The sequence below is a fragment of the Phocoena sinus genome, chromosome 15 (assembly GCF_008692025.1).
Source record: "Phocoena sinus isolate mPhoSin1 chromosome 15, mPhoSin1.pri, whole genome shotgun sequence".
NCBI lineage: Eukaryota > Metazoa > Chordata > Mammalia > Artiodactyla > Phocoenidae > Phocoena > Phocoena sinus.
The window spans coordinates 85114551-85132128 of NC_045777.1; the positions used below are offsets into that span (position 1 = coordinate 85114551).

General features: G+C 61.1%; 1 protein-coding gene across 1 annotated transcript in view; it reads right to left on the reverse strand.

Moving 5' to 3' along the window:
- SDK1 (sidekick cell adhesion molecule 1) overlaps positions 1-17578 on the reverse strand; it is a 530463-nt gene that overhangs the window by 48156 nt on the left and 464729 nt on the right. The window contains exons 32-33 of the mRNA XM_032606677.1: positions 14163-14298; positions 10702-10803 (exon numbers count right to left, since the gene is read on the reverse strand). Coding sequence (XP_032462568.1) covers positions 10702-10803; positions 14163-14298 — 238 coding nt within the window. The remainder of the gene's footprint in view (positions 1-10701; positions 10804-14162; positions 14299-17578) is intronic.

Genomic DNA, 17578 nt, shown 5'->3' on the forward strand with positions numbered 1-17578 from the left:
GGGCCTTTCCTGGAAACAGAACACCCAGCTGGCTCTTCAGGAATGGGGGGGATTTCACACGGGACCATGGGCCGGGGAGGCGGGGATGGAGCAGTGGAGAGCTGCGGGGCGGGGCGGCTGCCGGCGTCACGACTGACGGGCGTCCGGGGGCTGGAACTGCTGCTGCTGGACCAGGCCAGACCATGCTCGGTTTTGCCTTTCACTCTTTGTAAGCCAGTGATTTATTACTTGGGTAGAGCAAGATTTTAACGGATGGTCTGAGGATCGTTGTTAATGTTTTAATATAAGGAAATAAGAATTTCTTTATGTGATCGTTAAAATATTGTACATTCATCAGTTCTCTTTAATTACAGCAACACGTCTCTGGTCAAACACTGTTTCTGATTTCCTGTCAAAGTGAGTAGGAGGGGCTTCCCTGGTGGCGCAGTGGTTGAGAGTCCGCCTGCCGATGCAGGGGACACGGGTTCGCGCCCCGGTCCGGGAGGATCCCACACGCCGCGGAGCGGCTGGGCCCGTGAGCCATGGCCGCTGAGCCTGTGCGTCCGGAGCCTGTGCTCCGCAGCGGGAGAGGCCACGACAGGGAGAGGCCCGCGTACCGCAAAAAAAAAAAAAAGTGAGTAGGAAACAATTCTCAAATGTAATTTCACCTTCTCAGCAAACTTTGCCAACACATCTGTTCCCCTAAGCAAGGATAACCGGCGGGGAGGGACTCCAGGTCTGGGTAACTGTGTGGCCTCTGGGCCCCCTCAGTCCATAAAGGAGGTTTGCATGGGTGGTGGGGCTTCGGCCCCGAGGGACAAGCAGCGACTCGGCCCAGGAAGGAGGGAGGGGGCAGCTCTCAAGGATCCAGGAAGGAGCCACGTCTGAGCAGGCGTGCAGCTCCTCCTCCTCCAGAAGAAGGCTGTGAGTCACTGCTGCCACCAAACGGGACGTCCAACGCCTGCTCACCCAGGACGCCGGGCAGCTGTGAGCCCCGCCCGCAGGTACTCAGGCCCGTAAATGAGCATTTCCACTGACATTACAAAGTAATTTTTAACAGAGCTTACAACAGACAAAGTGAGATCACATCTGATAAATCTGTAACACACATGAGGGACACGCACCACCCTTCTCTCAACCGACAGCCCCCATCTCTCCAGCACCCCCAGGACTCGTGAAGACAAATCCAGTGGTGCTAACGTCTGCTTTAACTTCCGGTTAACGCAGGGATCCGTCAGTGGGGTGTGAACAGCGCGGATGCCGATATCGATGGTGCGCCCTTCATATCAGGGGATCAGGCATCTCTTGCAAACCCTTCATCTGGCCTCACTTCATCCTCATAACCTGGGGCGGTGGGTACAAGTCACTGCCCATTACATAGACGGGAACACTAAGGCCCAGAGAGATCTGGTAACCTGCCCAAGGCCACACACTCAGCAACCGTGTGGATTTGGCCGTACAAACCCAGGCAGCCTGGCTCTGAGCCTCCCTCCCTCCCTCCCAGGGGAATTCCTGGGGCCGGGGCAGGGGTAGTGGGTGGGGTGGGTGGGTAGGGGGGGGCAGGGAATTCAGCCCCACGTGCCGTGCCTGGGTTCCTGGAGCAGCCCCCTCGGACTAGCACGTCTCGCCCCTGCTGCCGTCTTCCCCTCCGAGCTCCGGCCCCCAGCCTGTCGTCCATCACCTCACTGCTGAGCCAGGACCAAAAACGACTCCAAGGAAGCTTAGCAAGAAGAATCAGCAAACTGGTCACAAAAAGTATTTTCAAAAAACTCAGCGCCATGTACTCCAGGCTACAGAAAACATAGCTGGGAGGCTGTGGAAGAAGCCCCGGCTGGCGAGTTTAAGGTCTGGGCTCAGCTGGTGGGACCTGGGACTTTGCTCCATCTCTGAGCTGCAGTTCCATTGTTTGTAAGATTGGAGAAAATATCAGACGTAAAGGGTTTTCGAGCTGAAATGAAATGGGTGGTGTGAGAGCAGAGCAAGGCCCGGCCAGGGGGGCGTGGTGCCCCCAAGCTCGTCCCCGAGGTGACTCCTCTGTCCAGATAATCGCCCGAGGGTTTATCTGGGCACTGGGCACATAGGGCACTGCTCTGTGTGGGCTCTGTCCCCGTAGAGATGGTAGGTAATCGAGTCACCACATGCTGACGTGTGTAGATGTCCGTCTCCCTGGTGCTTCCCGTATGAACCGAGAGCAGCCCAGGTGTGTCACCACGGATCCTGGTCGCAGCTCCAGGGACCCCACTCCTGGTGCTCACAGCCTCGCGATCCTTCTGACACACAGGATAATATGGCAGACGCGGTGGGGTGGGCAGCCTCCCGCAGGCAGGTCAGGGAGCCTGAGCCGACCCTCCTGCTGGTGCCCCCTCCTGGCTCCTCTTGCCGCCCCCCCCACCCAGCTCCCTCTAAGGAAGCCAGCCCATACGGTGACGCTCCACGGAGAGGCGGCCAGGCGAGGACCTCGGGGAGGCCTCTGCCCATGAGCCCAGGAAACGGGGTCCCGTGCACAACCACCCATGAGCTCAGAAAGGGGCCCTCCCTGGTCAAGCCCTTGGACAGCGCTGCAGGCCTGGCGACACCCTGTGAGAGACCCAAGGTAGAGGACCCAGCTACGTTGAGCCTGGATTCCTGACCCACAGACTCTGCGAGGTAGCGGGTGTGTGCTGTCTGAACAGCTACGTTGGGACAATTTGTTACCCAGCAGCAGATGACTAATGCACCCCGACCAGTGCGAGCTCCTCAGGGAAAGCACCCAGCCCAAGGCCGGACTGCACGCTCTGGGCTGCCAGAGGCTGTGGCCCCTGTTGTAAATGCAGGATTTCATGGTGTTCCAGTGAAACACCCTCTGTTAAGGTCAACATGTCCTCTTAACCAGCCCAGACCCAGCTGTGGCCTTGGCCCCATGAGTTTGCACAGGAAATCGAGGGTAAGCTCCCGGCCTTTTCACTGGTGGATGTCCTGGCAGAACTGCAGAGTCCTGGAGCAGTGTAGGAGCTTGAGCGGTTCTGATTACAGGTGCCTCGGACCAAGGACGGGGTGAGTTAACGAGGGCTCTTAGCTCTGACAGAGCACGTTCACACGTGTGGACAGCATTAGGGGTGCTCCAGCTGCGGACCAGGCAGCGGCAGCCCTAGGACTCCGAGCGTCCAAAGAGTATTTAAAAAAACCCAGTGGTTTCAATCTGAAAGGAGGTGGAGGCCAGAGAGCTCCAGACTCACAAGAACAAGCACATTTTTTCTTACAGATGTTTCCGTGGTAAAGGTTAGTGCCGAACAAATCCAGCATTTGGTTTCATCCAGCAATGACCTCTGTTTTCCCATCATCACCACCGCTCACACCATCTTATCAGCTTAATCACTGCTACCGCCGTCACGAGACGCAAAGTTAGAAGCCACTCAAGCAAACCAGCTACATTGCTCGCGACTGTGGTGGGTTTTCTTTTTTTCCTCTTTGCCTGTAGAGTGAGTTTCCCATCACGGCAAGATCCAGGTCCTGACAGACCACGACTGTATTGTAGCCGACCTGGTCCGCAAAACACAATTCACGGTCCCTAATTAACCAACTGCATCCCATGTGGTTTGTATTCACAAGATTCAAGCTGTAGGGAAAAGATCTTATTCTCATTTTCCCCCTTAGAAAACTGAGGCTTAGAGGAGTTAAGTCACTTGTCCCAGGACGGACTGGATTTGAACTTGGGTCTGCTGACTCTAGGGCCCAAGCTACTTCCCAAGGGCAGAGTTGGGAAGCTTTCCATAAAGGGCCAGACACGTGTCTGAGAACAGGGGAGCAGAGACGCAGGTGGGTGGCGAGACGGGGGAAGATGGTCGTGGTGCCTGGTGGTTGAGCGCTCAGCCTCTGTATCCTAGTCTGTCTACTTGTCTGTCTGTCTATCCCTCATTTCCCCAAGTTAAACAACATAAGACAAGTGAAAGCAAGCAGGTTCTTTCACGAAGAGATTGACTGGGAAGCAGAGGCAAGAGCTGGACCAGTGTTTGGGGTGGGACACGGGGTCACGGCACGTCTGGAGCCCAGCGGGCAGCGTCAATACCCGACCCTGGGTGGCCGTCTCCCTAGCTGCCCACATGGAGACGATGCCTCCCTGGTGTGGACGATCCAGCGTCCACTCTGCCTGCAAAGCTCAGCTGCAGCCCCGCTCCTGTCCACCCCGAGCTCTGTGACACTCAGGGGCCCGCCCCGTGTGGCTTGACCCTGGATGGCCTCAGCCCCTTCCAGGACCCATGGGAGGCCATTTCCCTTCTGCCCAGAGGGCGCCCTCGTCCAGGGCAGGACTGGGGTCTCCCCGCCTTCAGGGGCCTAGCGAGGGGTGTGCTGTGAACCACCGGTCGGGTGAACTGCAGGGTTCTCTGGAGACTCCGGCCGAGGACGTGGACTCCGAATGGTGTGGCGTTTGCGATCCTTTCCAAATAAAGAGCTACGCGCTAGAATATTCTCTATAACTTTCCTACATTGATGGAAATAAAGTTACGAATAATGTCATTTCTCTACCAGTGCTTCCTGGGCTCCCGTGCCTGCTAGGAAAGGCCGGGACCCAGGCAGGGCGACGTGGGGAACCCCGGGGGGCGTGAGAGGGATGCCCGGGTTTGGGGGAGCGGCTGACCCCACCGTGGCGGGAAGAACGCAGGTGGACCTGGTGCAGCTGAGGTGCTGCTGGGGGGCGGACTGGGGCGGGGCCGGAGGCTCCCACGGGCCCCTCGGGAGCACATCGTGCTTCCCTACAGACACAGGGACGCACTGAGGGGAGGGACCAGAAAAGCGACGGGATGGGGTTTGGGCCCAGGAAGGGTCAGTCCAGCGGGGCATGGAAGACGGGGGGAGGGTGGCTCCAGAGGCTCCTAGGGCTCCTGCGGGAGGGGCTTGGGGGCCCGCTCATCCCCAGGGGGCCCCTGCCCCGCCCTCTGTCCCAGCATTAATGAGGCGCTTGCAGGGCCGGCCGCTTTCCCTCTTCCCCGCCCCCGGGGCCGCATCTGACTGCTCTACTGGCCTAGTCCCGGGGGCACCCCGAGTTCTCGGCTCATCTGCTCCTGTTACCCTGCCCCCACTCGCATGCAGAGCACTTGAAAACCAACGCGGACGCTGGGCTCGTTGTCTCCTTCCCCACGCGGGCCTCAGAGCAGGTATCCTGGGGTCAGGGGTGCAGGGGAGAGAGCCCGGAGGGGCGGCAAAGGCCCAGCGGTATCTTGCTATCCTCCCAGGCACGGCGAGGGGACGGGCAAACTCTGCACCCACTCCACCTCCGGGCCCCGCGGCCCTGGGTCGGGGGCTGCAGACGCTCCACCGCCGACCTGAGCTTTCACGGGCACGGCCCACTGGACGCAGAGCGAGTCCTGCCTCCTTCACTGAAGAACCGACAACGTTCTTCCTCCTGCTGGGTCTCAGGGACAGGGCGGACCCCGGCCCCGGGTCTAACCAGGGGTGAGCTGTTGGGACATCTGGGATCACAGAACAACACAAGGAAACGGCGGGCTGTGGCTCAGACCTGGACCGAGGGACCCACCGACTCCAGCAAGAGGTGCAAAGGGAGAGACAGGCCGGCGCAATGCCGAAGTCCCTGCGTGGGGACCTCTGTGATGGTGACTTCCCACGGCAGGAAGGTGATGGCCGAGACCGGCCTGGGTCTCTGCCTCAGGAGCAAGGCTGTTTCCCTGTGAGGCTCGCGCACAGGCACCCCCACTAGCAGCCTGCCGTGGCCCCCAGACCCCCTCTTCCCGTGTGTCCAGTGAGAGCTGGAGCCCGACGCAGCCACGCAGCCGCACACCGGGCCGCGGAGCCCACGTGCGCTTTGCTGGGCTGTGCGGAGCTCCCCCTCCCTACAGCCCAGACCCGCAGCCCTGGTCCCGCGACAGACTGGGCGTCAGGTCCGGCCCAGGCCCAGCACTTGGCTGACTCAGCCGCTCCCTGGCCCGGAACTGCCTCTGTCCGACGGCAACCTGTCTGGCCAGACCCGCCTTGGGTTCGCACCGGGTTTCTTCTCCTCCGCCCGGATGGTGAGCGTCTCAGCTCTGCAGACGGCATGGTCTGAATGTGGACAGAGTCCATCCGCTCTGGCTTTAGAACTGGGCCGAGGTTCATGGGAAACAGGATGAATGGGGCCAGGGGCCGCTCACCTTGGCCTCCACCCCGGCCCTCCTAGGTCGGGTGGCCGGGAAGGGAAGCCACTAACAATCTTCACCGTGACCTGTGACAGGGGGCCCCGGGCCTTGCGCCTCAGGGAATCAACCCCGACTCACGGGGGCTGCAGCGGCACCTCCAGGGACCGAGCACTTGGCTGGAGCAGGGACTGCTGGTCCTCCGCAGAGGCTGGGAGGTGCGGGTCAGGGCAGCCGCTGACGGGGTCTGGGAGGGGGTCCCTGCTCTACGAGGATGGGTGCTGTCACCCCCTTTCCCCGGGCGAAGAAGCTGGCAGCAGGGTGGGGGGTGGCCCCTGTCTGCTTCCACGGTCCCCACCCCCAGAGCTGGCAACACATGCTCTGTCCTCATGGTTCCCTACAAGGCGCTCAGGGAAGGATCCGTTTTTGACCCAACTGGAACAAGAGCCCAGATGGAAGCCTCAGGCTTTGTTCTGAGGGGCTGAGTCTGCTCTGCTGCTGCGGGGCCCCTCGTGGTGTCAGAGCCTCTGGGGATTCTCCGCCACCATGCCCCCTGAGAGGGCAGAGGCTGCAGGGCAGGCGGGAGCTGGGGCTGTAGGCGCCTTGGGCAGGAGCCCTCCCTCGGGGGTCTCCCCTCACCTCCCCGGGCCCGGGGGTCGGGCAGGCTCCCCTCCTTCCTGTCTGAATCTGCTCTCCCCCTCCTTCACTCCCCCAACATTACAGTGTTTGCAGTGCTCCAGGCAACCGCGAGGACCCGAGCACCCTGGACACTGGGGTGAATCAGCGGGGTCTCTGCATCACAGACAGGAGGTGCAGAGAGCAGAACGGGTGGCGTGTTCCGGAGCAGAGGGGTCCCTAGTTCTGCCCAGGCCGGGGACAGGGCGGCCAGGCCTTGAGGGGCTGGCCTTGAAGGTGGGCTGAGCGGAAGACTGGAGGGTCTTCCAGGGACTGGAGTGAAGAGCAGGGGTTCCGGGCAGATGCAGCGCGGTGTGGGTGGGATGGCGTTATGTTCTGGGGGAGCAGCCTGGGAGGTCTGGAAACACAGACGTGTCCCAGGCAGGAGGGCAGCCTTATCCTGAAGGTGGGGCCTGTCCTCCAGTAGTAAGTGTCCCGAAGGCCGGGATATGGGCTCCTCTCAGCTGTAGAAGCCCGAGAACACAGAGCTGGGCCTGGAGGTTTCACAGGGGCGGGGGCAGGGGGGGGGTGACTGGTACAGAACATCTCCCAGAAGCAGCTCTGGCCCCTTGGAAAGCTCTGCCGTGAGTGCCACACTGACAGCTGAGCAAACACCCAGAGTCCCCTTCTGGCCGCAGCAACCAGATCTCCCCTGGGGATCTGGGGATCCTTCCTCCCATTCGGTCCATGTGGTCCAGGTAGAGATGACATCATCCCCTGGCTTTGGGACCTCAGTCCATTGGCTGTAGCAGATGGGCGTGTAAGGCAGGCTTACGGGGGCCAGTGGACTGCCACTGGAGGCACCGTAGAAAAAGGAAACTCTCTTTCTGCCGCCTGAAGCTACAGGGCCACCTTGATGAAGAGCCCGCCCCAGACAGGAGTGAGCTGAGAGGAGAGTGGAACCACGAGGGGACATGGGACCAGCCTGTTAGGGTGCTGGATCCAGCCATGCCTGAAGCTGTACCCAGGCTCTTCAACTCTTCTGTCATGTGAATTGATAATTGATTCTTTCAGTTTAAGCCTGTTTGGGTTTCTATCTCTTGCAAACTGGAGTCCTTACTGATATATTATTTTTACCAATTTGAAATGCCTGGACTCAGAAATCAATCTCAATGAGAAATCGCCTAAAGATTACACTTTCTCTCTGAGGTTGAAAGGATTTAAATATTACATATTTGGACTGGAGGGGACCCGAAGATCATTAACTCTCAACCTCTCATTGTTCTGTAGATGGGCCAGACCAATCCAGGAACCACACAGGGTCTCAGTCATTCACTCACCACTTACTGACTGACCAGTCCAGGCGTGTCCTGGACATTTATCCTGCAGGTGGGACAGGCAAGTTGGGGGCAGAGTTGGGACAAGGACTCCTAGCCCACAGCTTTCCCCTCTGCACCACGGTCCTCAGGGCCAGGGCTCAGAGAGGTGAAGTAACTGGCCCCACATCACACAGCCGGAAACCGGCCGAGCCGACACTCAGATGCTCAGGGCGGTCTAACTCGGGAAACCGTGTTGTTTCCAGGCTGTTTTCACACAAGTCTGAGTGTTTCATGCCGACCAGTTTGTGACATGATGAAGCGTCTGGCCAGGTGAGTGGAAATTGGCCCCAGTGAACTTTATTTTCTGCAGGCCTGGTTAGCAGCACTGCTCAGCATCGGAACGAAACCATCATAAGGGACCCTTGGGCTGTGAGAGGCGGAGACTGGGAGGGCAAAGGGTAAGTGGCAGCCACGCTGGAAGTACTGGCATCCTCCTTTCGGAACGCTCTCTGCAGCGTAAACACAGATGGCAGAGCACCGCGCTGAGGGCTGAACATCCGCCTCTGTGCCCCGGCCCCTGCTTTCCGTGTTCCCGATGGAGCCTGTTTGGAGGCTGCCGCCCACGCCGCGGTGGCAGAGCCAAGGGACATCCATCCCTCTCCGCGACCTCCCCCGGGGAGAGTCAGCATGGGGCAGGTGTGTGTTGGCAGAGGGGCCCCCGTGGAGGGGGCGGGAGCGGCCAGCACCCTGCATCGTGGCCAGGCCACACGGGCTCAGCCTCAGCTCAGCTCAGCACTTGGGAAAAACGCCTGGTCCACCCGAGTCCACAGCAGCCCCACCACAAACCCGAGAGGTGGAAACAGCCCAGGTGCCCGCTGATGGGCCCACAGGTAAAGAAAACGTGGTGCCTGCCCACAGTGGACATGCCTACGGCATGAGAAGGAGCAGAGTCTGCCGCCTGCTACAACGTGGATGAACCAAGAAAACACGCTGAGTGAGAGGAGGCGGGTGCAGAGGACAAATGTGGTGAGTCCACGCCTAGGAGGTACCTAGACCAGGCAAATTCACAGACAGAAAGTAACTTAGAGGCCGTCCGGGGCGGGGGGGAGGGGAGAGGGAAGGGTCTGCTGACGGGCGAGGGGCTCCTGTTTGGGAAGATGAAGGACCCCAGAGGAGATGGGGGGCAGTGGCCGCACAACAGGTGAGTGTGGTTCACGCCCCTGAGCTGGACGCTTGCCAGTGATGAGGTCGGCACGTTTCACGTTAACTGTGCTTTACCACAAAACAAACAAACAAGATCCAAGAACTGCGCACACCCCACGGTCGCCCGCTGGCTGGCTGCGGCCCCCGTGCCGGCCGGGTCTCCCGCCCAGGCTCCAGCCCTGTTCTCTGGACGTCTGCTCTGGTCCTGGGCCTGAGGCCCTGTCCTGAGTGCCTGGGCCCCTGCAGGCTGGGTCCTTTCCCTGGAGTGCAGGCTGGCGGTGGGCAGGTCAGCTCTGCAGGTCGCAGCTGGCTGGCCGTGCGCCCCTCAGTCCAGCGGTACGAAGGCCCGCACTGATGCCCAGCGAGGTCCCAGAGGTACGAAGGCCCTCACTGATGCCCAGCGAGGTCCCAGAGCTCCTGCTCTGACGGATGGCACGTGCCACGTCCCCTCCCTGCCACGTCCCCCATCTGCCCGCGTGGGCTCTTCTGTGGCCAGGCCCATGTCCTCTTGGAACGCTTGGCCCCTGCCCCACCTGCTCCAAGGAACCTCCACCTCCCCCCCGGACAGACTTTTGTGTAGAGGCCAATGTGACCTCCTGGTGGCTCACTTGGTTTATCCTCGCTTACACGAAAATACTGTGGGATCGTTCCAGGAAAATCCTGCTAAGTTAGGCCCTCAGTGCTGATTGGTTTACGACGATAACCTCTCCAAATAGCAAAAGGTCACCTGATGTGTTCTGTGCACCGGCCGAGTGACCAGAACCCCTCTGTCCTCCGGCAAGCCTGGGTCTCTGTCCTCAGAGGGATTCCAAGCATCCTTCACCCTCCCAACCCCGCACCAGCAGATCTGAGCAGAGCCCTCAGGCCATCTGCCAGGCTCAGAGGAGACGGCCGTCGTCGGCGGGGCGGTGGGCGTCGGGGGGAGGGGTCGCCCTGTGGGCCAGAGGGCAGGCGGCAGAGCTCGCTGCAGGGCAGCTGGGGCCAGGCGCACTCTGGCCTCCACACAGGACACGACGTCTCCCTGTGGGTTAGCCCCACAGAAGGGACGGTCCTTGAAACATACCCAGGGGCCACCTCTTACCTAAAAGGGGTACAAACATGGATCCACGTGGCTTTTCGAGACCTGGGAAGGGCCTGTTACAGATGGTCAGGCTGACTCAGTGCCGGGGCCACTGCCCGGGCCCAGCCAGAGACGGCAGCTGACAAACATCCCCCCTCCACACACGGAGGTTCCCGCACACCTAGGTTCCCGTGGAGGCGACAGCATTGTTCCCCTAGAGCAGGTCCTGATAAATCCAGACGTTAAACACCCCTGAATCTCAAAAGCAAGACTTGGCCGCTGCCCCCGTCAGGACACCCAGCCCTCGGCCTCTTTCCAGCCATGACCGGAAGCCTCCTGCCCCACCAGCAAAATGACCTTCATCGAGGGGGACGCTGCTGGCGCCTGAGCTCCGGGCTGGGGGTGGAAACGCGGGACCTACCGGCCTCGCCGACGAAGACCTCCACGGGCGCGCTGGCCGGGCTCTCGCCGATGATGTTGTAGGCTGTCATGACCACTTCATAGCGCCGGTATTTCTTCAGATCTGCAAGGGCCAGGGGACAGGGGTCAGCTGGCGGGACCCCCTCCCTTTCTTAGAAAACTCCCTCCATGAGCCACGCTGAGGGACCAGTGCCCCTTGAGAAGACGCGGGGGAAGAGCTCTTTCTTGCAGAGAGTGGTCTGCGAGGGGCCTGCCACCCTCTGTCCCGGCATTAGTGACACTCGTGAGGTAAAGACGCAACCCATCCTGCACTCAGGGGAAGGCGGCAGCAGGCTCGTCTTCTGAGGGAAAGGAGCTAGGACACAGGGCCTGACCCGGGCTTGCCTTTTGGTCCAGAATCTCTCCGTAAGCGTAGGAACCGACGGAGTGAGACCCTGGCCCAGTAGGGCAGGCAGAACCTTGACCACCTTCGAGGGAGGGCCTGGAGGTCGGATCCACTGCACCCCTGCTGAGCTAGCCGCTCGCTGGGAGGCACGATTTGCAGGAACCATGCACCCAGGTGGTCCGGCACGCACCTGGGGCCTCGGGAAGGCCACGCAACGGGGAGAACCTTCCAGAATGTTTTGGCTTAGAGGTCAGCTGCTCTCATCATGTTGGCTAGTACAGAGCTCGTGCCTGGCTACGGGGCCTGGGCGAGGTGTCTGGATTCACATGTCATTTTCTTCCCAGGACATGGCCACTAAAACCTCAAAGGCCTCGGTTTGCCGATATGTGTACATTTCATGGTCAAGGTTCTGTCCACGTGGTCCAGCCGTGCTGCCAGACAAACAACTAGGCTTCGTCTCAACCCCGGGACTCGTGTGCACCGGGAATCCACGGAGACACACCAGAGTGGACGCTGCTGCGTGGTCGGGGCCGCCCCTCCCGCACTGCATAACCATGGTTGGAGGGCCTGGACGAGACCCCGGGAGGGAGCCCTCCTCACTGGGGCCGGGCCTGCACTGGACCCTTCACCTGGCTGCTCGGGGAGGTCACATCTGGGGGAGCACCCGGCCCAGGAGGGACTTGGCGGAGAGACAAGGAAAAAACCAGGGAGCGATGGGTGGGGGGGGGTGAGCGAGCACACGACGGATGGACGGACAAGGTGACGCTTGGGGAGGTGGGACAGCTCTATGAGCCCCGCCCCGGCTGCCAGGCTGGTCACCCGGCCCAGGTGGTGGCGGGATGAAAGGGCACGGGCTGGCAGCCAGTGCCGGCACACCTGGGGCCGGGGGAGGGCCGGCTCCCCCTCCCCCATTTATCCTCTTTCTAATCCAGCCCCTTCTCTGTGCTGAAGTGAATCGCGTCGGGGCCCCTTAGCCTTGCACTTGGTTGCTGAAACCCATCCCCTGACAGGAATCCGAGGGGAAGCAGTTTGGTTAAAGAGGAATGGAGGACGGATGGATAAATAAATGGGATGTGTGCATTCAGTGGACTGTCCCTCAGCCTTGAGAAGGAAGGAGACCCTGACGCTACAGCACGGATGAAACTAGGAGTGAACCCAGCAGACACAGAGGGGCCAACGCTGCGCGATTCCACTTCTGTGAGGTCCCCGCCGGAGGAGCCAGGGTCACAGAGGTGGAAAGCAGGGGGTGGGGGCCAGGGCTGGGGGAGGGGACGGGGCGTCCGTGTTTCACGGGGACAGAGTCTCAGTCTGGGAAGATGAGAAAGTTCCGGAGACGGACGGTGGGGATGGTGGCCCAACAGTGTGAATGAGCTTGATGCCCCCGAACCGGACCCTTAAAAATGGCGAAGACGGCAATTGTGTGTTATGTGTATTTTACCACAATAAGAAAGGGGCTTAAACACTACCTACGTCCAAGGAGCCAGAGAGGAGATCTGCCCACGCTGCCCTTCCTCCTGTCCCAAACTCGAAGACCAGCTGCCGGTACCCCGCACCCAGCCTCTGCTTCTAGAAGTTGCCTTTCCTGTCTCCCTGGTGGTTCCGGCATACTGCGAAGCAGTGTTTGAGGGGGAACCCCAGAAACGAGAGCTACGAATCCACGCTGCTTCCACTGGGCCCCGGAGAGGCCATGCGGCGCCGCCTGGCCGCTCGAGGTCACGCCGCCACACGAGGGCGCTGCCACTTACGTAATAGCTCGTATGTCGTTAACGTGGAGCTGCTGTTCACGGTCTGGAAGCTGCTCTGGGCTGTTAGGGGCAAGCAGAGCAGAAAGGCGGTCAGCGCGCAGGGAGCAGCTCTCGCGTGACGGCCTGCGGGCGCGGAGCCGGGGCCCGGCCGGGAAGCCTCTCCACCCCCCGCGTGGCGGGGTCCGCTCGCCGGGGCCCCCGCGCTGCCTGGAGAACCTGCCAGGCCCCCTGGCCCGCGAGGGGGTGGCGTGTGCTCACCCCTCAGGTTAAACGGGTCAAGTTCACATCTGGCGCGGGGGAGCAAAGGCAGCACAGGGGCAGATGGAGGTTGGCGTCTCCCGGGCGGCGCCTCGTCGAGCTACCTGGGCTCAGGTGGAGCACCGGGCCGAAGGGGACGAGCAGACGGCACACGGGGGCCAGGAGCACAGACCCCACTGCACCCTCTCATTCCACGGATGTGATTTTGTGACACAGCCCAGGGAGACGCTCGCTGCGGTCTGGACATCAGCAAGGGACACCCGGGGTGATGCCGAGACTGGGGCTCACGACTGAGCCAGTCCTCCTGGTGGGGCTGGGGCCGAGCTGCAGCCCCGAGGCCCCAAAAGGCGGGCTGGGGAGGGAGCACGGAAGCTGCCCATAGCACGCGTGAGCCTCGCCGAGACGCGGGGCCCAAGCAGGCCTCGGCAGAGCAGGCCCCGGCTCCCCGGCCGGCCTGCCCCAACGCCGGCGTGCAGGGGTTAAGGCTCAAGTATCTCCTCTGACAGCGTGTGGGACGCCAGGAAGAGAGAGGAGGGGGGAGCGCGGCGGCCTGCCCAAGCAGCTCCAGAGCTTCCTGGCAGGCTGCGGGAAGGACTGCCAGAGTCCGCGGAGGGGTCTGGTGGGGTGCAGGCGAGCAGACAGATGAGCCGGGACAGAAGGCGGGGCTCCCTGCAGCCGCCCCGGCGCACCCCAAACCTGCTCCACTTGGGGCAGCCCTGTGCGGCACACGCTGACCCCTGGCCCACCCGAGCCCCTGCCGCCCTGCTTGTCCACCCGCACCGAGCTGCGCTGGGCCCTGCGTCCCCCGCTTCCCGTCACATCCTCGGTGACGCCCTTTTACCCCGACAGTCACCTCAGATGGCTCCTCCTCCGGGCAGCCTCCCCGGTCCCCCACCGGCCGGGGGCCTCTGCTCACGGCACCTCGCCACGCCCTGGGCCGTGCGCACCGGCGGTGGGAGGGGGCAGAGCCGCACCTCCTCCAGCCCCCGTGGCCCGGGCCTCGGGGGACGGATGCACTGTGGTCACAGAAACCTCCCTGCTGCCGGGCCCGTGCAGGGGGAGGAGAGGGCTCACCTGTGAGCTCGGCCCGCAGAGCGGAGGGGGTCTTGAGCGTCTTGGACTCAGTGGCCGAGGCCGCCTCGTACTCTAGCTCCCGGTAGTAGATCCTGTATCCCTGCAGGAGGCCGTTCAGGCTCTCGTCCCTCGGGGGCTGCAAAGACACCACAGTCAGGGGACCTGGATTCACGTGTGGCCGCCTGGCTAGGAGGGATTCACCAGTCCACACGGAGGGCCCTCAGCAGTTTGCAAGGAAACAGGCAGGTGTCACACTGATGAGGGAACTCGGGGACAGAGCCTGCTGTGCGGCTGTTTCCCCGGAACCTGGGGCTCCTGGTGCCGGTGGGTGCGGCACGGGCGTCTCATCCACGTCCAGCCCAAACCCCCGAGCCCCAGAGCTGAGGCCGGAGACCATGGCCCAGGTCACAGACGGGCGAGGAAGCTGCCCGTAGCGGGCCAACCCAGGACCTGAAGGGAGCCGGGGATGTGGCCTGGCTCTGCATCATCCACCGCTGGCCCCACCCCGTCCCCTCAGTCCCTGTCCCTTCTGTCCACCCAGGCTGTGGCCATCTCACTAGGACCCTCACTGACCCCTCCACGTGCCCGGTCCCCCACTCTGCCCGACTCAGGCGCAGGCTGGAACCCACACCTCCCTCTTCCATGTCAGTCAGCGCGTGACGGCGGGGCTCGTCTGACTCTTAAGAACCTGGTGGAAGCCAGGTGACGGGTAGCTCGGTGACAAGGCTTAGCTCGAGGGAGAATGTGAGCCCCATGAGTGTAAGCCCAGGACCCGTGCAAACCCACACTGGGTGCAGGGTCTGGTCAGGCAGGGCCCAGCCGGCTGTCCCTTTCCCTGTGGCTGACAGATCTGTCAGGAGAAGAAAGGTCGTCTCGTTCCACACGGAATCCCAGTGAGGCCGCAGCACCGCCCTGGTCTGAGGGGCTTCGGGCTCCAGTTTCCCCTCTGGGATCCTCAGCGAGTAAAGGATCAAACCTCCCAAACTGTGACCAGACAGACGGGCCGAGAGCATGCCTGTGATCCCTGGCTGGAGGGGTCCCGAGGCCTTGCCCGGGGACAGGGACGCTCCCTGGATTCCTGTGACTCTACAAGGCCACTGCCTAAGTGATACCACTGTGCTTGGTACACAGCATCCCGGTGCCTGCATGGAGGCCACAGCTTTGGTAGGAAAGCCCCTCTGTTGCTGGCTGAACTGCGTCCCCCCAAGAGATATGCTGACATCCTAACCCCGGGTACCTGTGGACGTGAGACCTTGTCTGGAAACAGGGTCTCTGCAGACGTAATCGAGTTAGGAAGCGGTCACACACTGGTAGGGAGGCCCTGAGGAAATGACTGGCTTCTTGGAGGGCAACTCCATTTTATTTGTCTAAGTCTTTAATGCACTTGCCTTTTAATCCAGCAGTTACACGTCTGGAAATCGATGCTACACAAACATTTGCAGGTGTGCAGTCCTGAGTCCTACAAATACAAGCTTGGGACTAACCCCCGCCCTCCCCCCCACCAAAAAAGAAAAAAAAACCCAATGCCTAAATCAATCCTCTCTGGGTCTTTCCAATGACACGAAGACAACAGGATGACCTTCCAGCTTGAAGGGCACTGACAGCAAAATTGCTTGCAAACATAATCGCAGACTTTGGACTCGTGAACACCATCGGGCATTATAATAGCTATTTCACACAGGCACCTAAATGTTCAACGTGATGGATTCATGAAGACAAAGCACATTTTAGGAGGCAATATACAATCTAGCAATTATTTGACAAATGCTGAGACTATAAAAAGACCCAAAGATTCTTATAAGGTGAGGACATTTGGACACAGGGAGGCTGTCATGTGGAGGCACAGGCAGAAGCTGGAGGGATGTGTCTAGAAGCCAAGGAGCACCAAGGACTGCTGTGGCCACCAGAAGCTGGGGAGAGGCGGGCAGGGTGCCTCCCTGTGTCTTCAGAGTTCACCGACACCTTGATCTTGGACTCTGGCCTTCAGAACTGTGGGAGAGTAGATCCCTGTTGTGCTAAGGCGCCCAGTCTGCGGTGACCTGTCACGGCAGCCCCAGGACACCCGCATGCTTTACTGTCCAAACTCTCACCCTTCAATCCCAGTCCCTGGACTCAGGTGCCCGAGGACCTGGATGTTCAGATGAGTCCGTTTCTCCGTGACTTCTTGCTACTCAGTCCCAAACCCAGGAACCAAGCGGGTGTGGACAGTGCAGGCCCCTCTGCTCCCCACACTCTCCAGCAGGACGGCGCAGACAGCAAGCGTAGTTCCCGAGACACAGGGGGCCCTGCACACGCTCGCGCACGTGCCAGAGTCACCGCGTTGTCACCGGCGAGAGCTACTGCATGCTCCCTCGAGCCCGGGCGCTGCACTGCGGCTCTGCTGCAGCCCTGACGTCCTCACGGTGCCTCCCGGGTCCTCGGTGACGCCCTCGCCTCAGGACAGGCACCTCGGCAGGTCACTTTCCCCATCAGACGCAGACACGCGTGCCTGGGAAACTTGAGTGGACTCGCCACGTGGATGATCCACGCGTGTCCGTCTTGTTGGAGGAGCCCAGCAAATCCAATCAAACGACAGTCCTCCTGGCTGAGGGGCGACAGACCCCAGCATGAGCTCAGGATCAGAGAGCCACCAGGAGGGCCGCGGCGGAGCCGCCAATGGCCCCGAGCACGTCTCCTTGAGGAGCCTGTCCAGGCTCCGCCCGCCGGGGCCGGCTGCTGGGCACGTGTGGGCCCTGGCTCCAGACCCTCCGCGGGTGCACGGGGAGCTGTGTCTCCGGGGCAGGACTGTTCTCCGGGAGGGGCTGTTTCCGTTTGCCTCCCGACCTTTCTCGGCCACCACACCCAGCACAGAGGACCTGGGGACTGGCTCGCCTCCAGCCCCTTCCCTTCTGGTTCCGGCCGCCTTAGCAGGACCCTGGGGCCCCCTCTGAACGCTGCGGACTGTCAGGCCAGAACCGCAAAACCAGAGCCCGGGGACTTCCAGGTCAGGTGAGTCTCCCCTGTTGTGCTTTTCCCTCACAGGGTTGCCGGATGTAGCCAATGCGAACACCGGGCACCCAGCTGAATTTGAATCTCAGAACCATCATCGATGTGAAGTTTACGTTAACGGGACACGGGCGGGCTACAGGCGCACCTCGCTTTACTGCACTTCACAGATACTGTGTTTCTTACGAATTGAAGGTCTGTGGCAGCCCTGAGTCAAGCAAGTCTGTCCGCGCCGTTCTCCAACAGTGTTTGCTCACTTCACGTCTCTGGGGCACGTTGTGGCGATTCTCACAACAGCTAAAGCTCTTTCATTATTGTTGCATTTGTTAGGGTGGCCTTTGGTGTCACTGCTGTGACTCACTGAAGGCTCCGATGGTGGGTAGCGTTTTCTAGCAATGAAGTATTTTTCGTTCAATCAAGTACATTGTCTG